This window comes from Maylandia zebra, linkage group LG10 (genome assembly GCF_041146795.1).
Source record: "Maylandia zebra isolate NMK-2024a linkage group LG10, Mzebra_GT3a, whole genome shotgun sequence".
Taxonomy (NCBI): Eukaryota; Metazoa; Chordata; class Actinopteri; order Cichliformes; family Cichlidae; genus Maylandia; species Maylandia zebra.
The window spans coordinates 33310687-33319351 of record NC_135176.1 but is presented as its reverse complement, the minus strand read 5'-3'; the positions used below and the strand labels follow the sequence as shown (position 1 = coordinate 33319351).

Genomic DNA, 8665 nt, shown 5'->3' with positions numbered 1-8665 from the left:
CATTCTATAAATGCTGTCCGTTTAAATGGTCTTACCTGTACACACTGCATATACACCGGATTCCAGCCAGAGTGGATTCTGGAGTCTTCCACGCTCCTGTTAGTGATCCTCCATCTGGATGGATGAGAACAACCATATCTATGGGACTGATTTGTGCTAATAACGCCCATTGTATGGACTGATAACAGCCGAAGCGGGTGAATAAAGTCACCCAGTAGCTAGCTGTGCCATTACCCAGCATACATCACTCCCTCCATAAATGCAATAAACAAAAGTAACAGCCTATAATTAATTTCTCTGCTGTTTCTCAGGTAGTTGTTTACATTATATAATTTACTGTGTTCAGTATACGTCACTACAATGTGATTTCGGAAATATATAAATATAGGGACATCAGGCTCTTCCGCGGCAATCTGTTGTCGTCAATAAGCAACGTTTAGGGAGCTCTACAGTATTCAATGAGAGGACCCTGCACGTCACTTCTCGACGTGAGGGGGGTACCCTGCGCGTCGATAAGTGACGCAGAGGGAGCCTGACCATGCGTCACACGAGATGGGAGTGAGAACGTGTTGGTGTGGCACTGAGAGGCCATGTTCACATGTGGAGAGACTGTGTGAACCAATCAGTCAGTGTGATAAATTCGATTACATCATCTGTTACTGGCCTGCTAACCATGCTGACAAATAACTGTGTCACATGACTCTGTGTTGTAAAGGAAATGATATATATGACATTCAAATGCAGGCAAAGCTGGCAGACCAGCCCTCCATAGGACCAAGCACAGACTAAAGCCTGATAATTACCTGCACAGGTAAACAACTGGAGTTTTAAACCAGAATTTATAAGAATAGAAACTTATTGCATTCTTCTTGTCTAATGATATCAATGTTTCTTTTGATATGTCTGATATATCTCAGACCAACATCTCTGTTGGACTGCATGACCTAGAAAGAGGTTTGCTCTCCTCCCTGACTACATTACCATGCTGTGTTTTCTTCTGCATTAATGTGATCATGTTGTTCACCTTGAGGAGTAAATCAGTGTTTCGTGAAACCTGCCGTTACATTCTCCTGTATAACCTCGTTCTTGCAGACACGCTACAGATGGCAGTGAGCCAGATACTATACATGATGTCTATTTGTAGAATAACGTTACCTTATCCTGTCTGTGGTATTCTTGTCATGTTTGCTAATCTCACCAATGAAATCTCTCCTCTCACTCTGGTGCTGATGTCTCTGGAGCGATATGTAGCTGTGTGTTACCCACTCAGGCACGCTACTATCATCACCATCAGAAACACAGAGGTGTCCATTATTACGATTTGGATCTTTTGTTCACTGAATATTCTCATTCGAGTTCTGCTGCTGTTAGAATTTCCATTTGAAGAGCTGCAGCGTCTGCAGTTGAAAAGATATGTTTGTAATACATTTCTCATGTTTCTCACACCTGTATCTCATGAGTATGACAAAGCTTACACTTGCTTTCTGTTTGTGTCAGCTTTTGTTGGAGTCACTTGCTCCTATGTAGGTGTTATGTTGGCAGCTAGATCGGCCTCCACAGACAAAGCTTCAGCCGGGAAGGCTCGTAACACCCTGCTGCTACATCTGGTGCAGCTCGGCTTCAGCCTCTCTTCAACTGTGAACAATGCATTACTTTTACTCACCTCAAAAACAGTTTCAAATAGAGTGTCTCTGCTCATACAGAATGCTCTTTACATCCTTCTTTTTATTCTCCCCAGATGTCTGAGTGCACTTATTTATGGTCTCAGAGACCAGACCATCAGACCCATCCTTGTTTATAATCTATGTTGTCAACTGAAACTTTTAGCTGTCACGGCAGGGGCTAAGATTTACCCTTAGAGTACATTTGGAAAGAAGCAATGAATGTTTCTGTCACACTGTCTACTAAGTGACTATCCTAAATTAACTAGAAGCTTCTCCTCCTGTTTTTTTCCTTTTAAGAATAACATGTTGTTTTTTAGTCGTTTTTTAGAATCCAGCGATACAAGCCTGTCCTTGTTATAATTTTAATAATCCTCCATTAGTTGCAGTCAGAATGGATGGATGGTGATCTATCTATTTCTTTCCACTTATCCAGCTCAGGGTTCAGGGGCCTGTAACCTTTCCCAGCTTTGGTGCGATATGAGGCAGAGTACACCCTCAACAGATCATCAGTCTATCGCAGGACGAACAGAAACCTAATATGCATGTCTTTGGACTGTGGGAAGTGGGATTCAAACCGGGATCTTCTTGCTCTGAGGAAGCAGTGCTAACCCTGTCAGTCACAATAATTTGAAAAGTTATATAATTTACATTCACTGAGGAGGCTGTTTGGTTACAGTGAAGGCAGGATTTGTTTTGCTTTATTTCTGTTTAATCAAATTAAATTTTTAGAACAGGTCTGTGTAAGTGTGACGTCGTGGTTTCATGGCTGTTACTAACTCTCTTATTTACAGTTCTGCAGCTCTTACTGATTAAATATGTTGCTATCAAACAATATTCTGAGGCTCACAACTGTAATAACACAACACAGCTTGTATAAAATATATTATAGTACATGATAAAAAAAACTATCAAAGTAAAGTAAAAATACTAGTCTCCATCCATTAATCTTCTTCTGCATATCCTGATTAATCAACCAAAGACCCAAGAAGACTTTGCCTCCACCCCAGCTGTAAAACTCAGAAACAGTCTTATTTGTTATCATCTATCGTCCACCCGGGCCTCACACAGTTTTTGTCTTAGTTAGACCCTACAATAATACATACAGAGAAAAACCCAACAATCATATGACCCCCTATGAGCAGCACTTTGGTGACAGTGGGAAGGAAAAACTCCCTTTTAACAGGAAGAAACCTCCGGCAGAACCAGGCTCAGGGAGGGGCGGGGCCATCTGCTGTGATTGGTTGGGGAGAGAGAAGGAAGACAGGATAAAGACATGCTGTGGAAGAGAGACAGAGGTTAATAACAGATATGATTCAATGCAGAGAGGTCTGTTAACACATAGTGAGTGAGAAAGGTGACTGGAAAGGAAACACCCAGTGCATCATGGGAATCCCCGGCAGCCTACGTCTATTGCAGCATAACTAAGGGAGGATTCAGGGTCACCTGGTCCAGCCCTAACTATATGCTTTAGCAAAAAGGAAAGTTTGAAGCCTAATCTTGAAAGTAGAGATAGTGTCTGTCTCCTGAATCCAAACTGGAAGCTGGTTCCACAGAAGAGGGGCCTGAAAACTGAAGGCTCTGCCTCCCATTCTACTTTTAAATACTCTAGGAACAACAAGTAGGCCTGCAGAGCGAGAGCGAAGTGCTCTAATAGGGTGATATGGTACTACAAGGTCATTAAGATAAGATGGAGCCTAAGGGTACCTCTTTCACCATCTTACAATGCTGTGATTGCAGCTATTCCCCAACCCTCTGTGAATGGTACTCGTGGCCACTGATCAGTGGTTGTTGATCAATAGGCACAAGAGTTTGCATATTAATGATCAAGGATCTGACCTCCCAGCCCATTGTTCCTTCAGTGGTGCGAGTTTCAGTAATTATGTAAATGTAATGCTTATAAGACTGGGGAAACCTGCAGTCAGCTGAGACTGAAGAAGTCACTTGGATGAATGACGGAAAGTTTCTCCCACTGAAAACAACCAGATGAACAGAATCAACTTTTGTGAATGAAGCTGATACTTTAGTTTAGTACATACAAATACACATACATTAAAAAGTATAGTGAACATTTACCCAACATTTTGGGTCCTATGGGCCCATCAGTACAGGTGGGAATATGACAGGTGGTGCTATGTGAACTGGAAAATCAGCTCTGACCGCCACTCCTCTGATGGAGAGGAAGCTTGGGCAACACTTGGACTAGGGCATAATTAACTGGAATTTTAATTTAATTTATTTGAAAGAACAATTTAGTTATATTTACCAACAAATACTTAAAAGTATGTACACTAAAATAAGAGGGCAACATGTCAGGTTGCTATAGAAAACAAAGAAACAATGTAAGTAATTTTAACTACTATGCAATTTCATGATAAATTTGCAGAAAAATGAACAAGATTTCACCATATTACAGTGTAAATACAATTCGGGGTTCAGCATTCTAACGGGCCACAGCCTATGCAGTGTGTATCAGAATGTGCAGTACCGTTATTAAAGCCTCATCCCTTCAGTATCCCAGGTGTCTCTGCTAATTTCTGTCTGCCTCATGTTGGGATTTAAATATATGATCTGAATGCTTATTTGCTGATTAGATTGTTCTAGGAGAGGCCCAACTCTGAGTACAGTCTGTGCCAAAAAGTACTGACAGGAAACTACATGCTTTTGCAGAGAAAATAGGACCTGCAGCCAGAAAGTGAAACTAGATGAAAGTGACCCGGATTCTTTTGCGGCTGAGGGGTCTAATTCGGAGCTTAAGGTACGATCTGATATGAGGCGGACAACAGACCGGTCTAAAAGATTTAAAGGTAAGCACAAGCCTGTTCAAAATTTGTGCATATTGGATGAATTCTAAATTATTTGTCCGCTGAGTTGATGATCGTGACCGTCAAATTGGCTCAGAAGTGGGGGAATTAAATTATAAAATCTGTTAAGTAGATTTCAGGTGACATGTCCATGATAATTTTTGGTAATTTGGGATAAATAAAAGTAACGTTTGGGGATATTTGACAAAATTTATTGTGATTAATCCTGGGGAGTATTTTAAGTTGATGTGTTGTGCTTGTTGAAGGTGACGTCAGCGAAGAAAAGAGATATTAGGTTAGGATATTTGGTTTAGGGATTTATCCCTGTATTGATCAGCGGAGTTAGACTCAGGCACCAGATAATTCAGCTGTGGAATCCCCACAGTGGTGCTTTTACACCTCGGTATTCACCACTCATCCAACGTGTGAAACCTGCTGTGAGGACAATTAAAGTGTGGCCAGAGGGGACAGACGCAGTGCTCCAGGACAGATTTAAAAACACAGACTGGAATATGTTCACCCACACAGACCTGGACCAGTACGCCTCATCTGTACTGGATTACATCTCCAAAACCACAGACAGTGTCACCACCCAGAAACGGATCACCATGTACCCCAACCAGAAGCCTTGGATGAACCGGGATGTTCGTCTCCTCCTGAAGGCCCGCAACACCGCCTTTAGGTCAGGAGATGCACACGCCTACAGTACAGCCAGGGCTAATCTAAAGAAGGGCATCAAAAAAGCCAAACACCATTACAAAAAGAAGGTAGAAGAACACTTCTCCAACTCCAACCCCCGACGCATGTGGCAAGGACTCCAGACCATCACAGACTACAGGACCACCAAACCCTCCCCCGCATCCTCTGATGTCTCCTTCCTCAACGAGCTCAACAACTTTTATGCTCGTTTTGAGCGAGGGAACCCCACAACCACAACCAAAGCAGACATGACGCCAGACCACCAACCTCTGACTCTCTCCCCCACCAATGTAGGAGCGGTGCTGAGCAGGATCAATGTCCACAAGGCTGCAGGCCCTGATGGCATCCCCGGGCGTGTTCTCAGAGCGTGTTCTGGGGAGCTTGCAGGAGTGCTCACAGACATATTCAATCTGTCCTTGGCCCACGCTGTGGTACCGGCCTGCTTCAAATCCACCTCCATCGTCCCGATACCCAAAAACTCCAACCCATCTTGCCTCAATGATTACCGCCCAGTAGCACTCACCCCCATCATCACTAAGTGCTTAGAGCGACTGGTCCTAGCACACTTCAAATCCTGTCTCCCCCCCACCCTGGACCCCCACCAATTCGCATACCGCCGGAACAGGAGCACAGAGGATGCAGTCTCCATCGCATTGCACTCTGTCCTCTCACACCTGGACAACAACAACACCTACGCCAGAATGCTGTTTATAGACTTCAGTTCAGCATTCAATACAATCCACCCCTCACAACTCATCAGGAAACTGACAGACCTGGGCATCAGCTCCCTCATCTGCAAATGGTTACTGGACTTCCTGACCAACCGCCCCCAACATGTCCGGCTGGATAACCGCTGCTCATCTACCATCACGATGAACACCGGTGTACCACAAGGCTGTGTGATGAGCCCTTTCCTCTACTCCCTCTTCACCCACGACTGCAGACCTGCTGATGGTTCCAACACCATCATTAAGTTTGCAGATGACACCACGGTGATTGGCCTCATCAGTGACAACGATGAGGCCGCCTACAGGGAGGAGGTGGATCGTCTGGCTGAGTGGTGCGACAGAAACAACCTGCTGCTTAACACCGAGAAGACCAAGGAGCTCATCGTGGACTACAGGAGGAATGCTGACCCACATCCACCCATCCACATTAAGGGGACGGCTGTGGAGCGTGTGAGCAGCTTCAAGTTCCTGGGAGTCCACATCTCCGAGGATCTCACCTGGATGACCAGCTGCTCCAAGCTGGTCAAGAAGGCTCACCAGCGCCTCTTCTTCTTGAGGACTCTGAGGAAGAACCACCTGTCCTCAGACATCCTGGTGAACTTCTATCGCTGCACCATCGAGAGCATCCTGACCAACTGTACAACAGTCTGGTACGGGAACTGCTCTGCCTCGGACCGGAAGGCGTTGCAGAGGGTCGTGAAAACTGCCCAGCGCATCGCCGGAGCACCACTTCCTGCCATAAAAGACATCTACAGGAAGCGGTGTCTGTAAAGGGCTGGGAAAATCATCAAAGACCCCAGTCACCCATCACATGGACTCTTCACCCTCCTGCCCTCTGGGAGGCGCCACAGGAGCCTCCGGACTAAGACCACCAGGTACCGGAACAGCTTCTTCCCCACAGCTGTCAGACTCCTGAACTCTGCCTCCTGACATCTGACCCACGTTAAACTCATGGACTGAACATACACACACCCACAATGGACAACTGTACCCTCAAACACACAATAATAACATGGACTGAACCACCACTCACAACCACCAGCACTTTATATAGCCTCTGTAGAAACTATCTACACCCTCACTTATCTTAACTGCACTACTGTATAGCTCTGTGTAAATAATCATTCTGTACATTCGATAATCTTTAATCCTACAACTGTTTACAACTTGCATAGTTCCCATTTCTGTATAGCTGTATATCTCAGATTCTGTAAAGTTATTTATTTCATATTCTGTATAGTTTTTCATATTTATATCCTGTTCATAGCCTGTACATAGCTTGTACTCACTACAGCCTGTACATACTTATAGTTATAGAATATTCACAACATACTTCATACCGTGTACATTATAACATACCATAATAGACCCATTTCTGTAATATACTCACATATCTATATTATTGCTAATATATATTGTAATATATCTATATCACTAAAGCACTTCTGGATGGATGCAAACTGCATTTCGTTGCCCTGTACCTGTGCATGTGCAATGACAATAAAGTTGAATTCTATTCTATTCTATTCTATTCTATAAACGTAAGTAGGCCCTTTGACCAGGAAAAGCTAATTATATCTGTTGTTAGTAAACAGTAGTTTTTGAGGGAGTCAGTTAATTAGATTAACTAATAGAATTAGTTAAAGAGGGGGTCTATTAGGAAATAAAATATATAATCTGAATGCTGATTAGTGTGTTTTATGAGAGGCCCAGACTTCAGTGTAAAACTAGGTTGCAGGCTGACAGGAAATTACATGCTTTTGCAGCTAGAAAGTGAAACCAACTCGGCTGTTGGATCGAAACTTAAAATGTGGTGTGACGTAGAGAGCAAGAATATAAACACCTAGGCTTCCGTTTGTGCTTCAGACCTGGGGTTGTGTGTTTTGTGTTCAGGTCTCCATATTCCGGAATATGTAAATTAAAGATCATTTTTAAAGTAAAAGACCACTCTTGAGCCGTGTCTTTCTTGGTCCTAAAGAAGCCAAAAGAACCGGAATTTAACACTACATCCAGAGGTGATGAGCCAGATGCACGAAGGGCCAGTGGGCAGACATTTTGGTGTCGAAAGGACTGTGGCCAGACAAGAACCCGATTCTATTGGTATCACATGAGGGAAGACGTCGGACTCTGGTGCCGTACTTGTACAAGCTGTCAGTCCAGAGCCCGACCCCAGAAGACACCACAAGCTCAGATGGGAACTGTCTGGGTCGAAGCCCAAAATGAGTGCATTGCACTGGACATTATGGGACCACTGAATGAGACGGAGCGCAGAAACCGATATGTGCTTGAGATACAAGACTACTTTACAAAGTAGACTTAAGCCTTTCCTATCCCAGGTGAACGGGCTGCGACTGTCGCTGAGGTCTTTGATTCTCAGTGGGTGTGCTGCTATGGGATACCTCAAGCACTGCACAGTGACCAGGGACGCAATTTCGAATTCGAGTTCCAGGGGGTGTGCAGTTTGTTTGGTATAGACAAGACTCACACAACGCCATTCCGACCCCAGTCAGATGGCCAGGTTGAATGTTTCAATGCCACTCTCCCAAAAGATCCTGGCCTCCACAGCAGAACGTTGCCATTGGGACTGGGACCTGATGATCCCGTACGCTGTTATGGCCTACAGGGCGACCAAGCACAGTGGTACAGGTTTCACCCCAAACTTCATGATGTTCGGCCAAGAACTGAATGAGCCAGTGGACCTTTTCGCAGCTTTACCTCCCGATCCAGACAACCAACCCTCAGCTCTAGAGTATGTGCAACAGATGCACAAGCG

The 8665-nt window shown here is 44.3% G+C and overlaps 1 protein-coding gene across 1 annotated transcript; it reads left to right on the top strand.

Annotated features, from left to right (window-relative positions):
• Positions 1 to 899: 899 nt before the first annotated feature.
• LOC106675662 (odorant receptor 131-2-like) lies at positions 900 to 1859 on the top strand. Its single transcript, XM_024799985.1, has one exon. It carries the CDS (start codon positions 900 to 902, stop codon positions 1857 to 1859), a length of 960 nt encoding a protein of 319 aa, XP_024655753.1.
• Positions 1860 to 8665: the final 6806 nt, after the last annotated feature.

What these genes read in the sequence shown, in the direction of transcription:
- LOC106675662 (XM_024799985.1), top strand. Translation starts at nt 900, where the DNA reads ATGTCTGATATATCTCAGACCAACATCTCTGTTGGACTGCATGACCTA.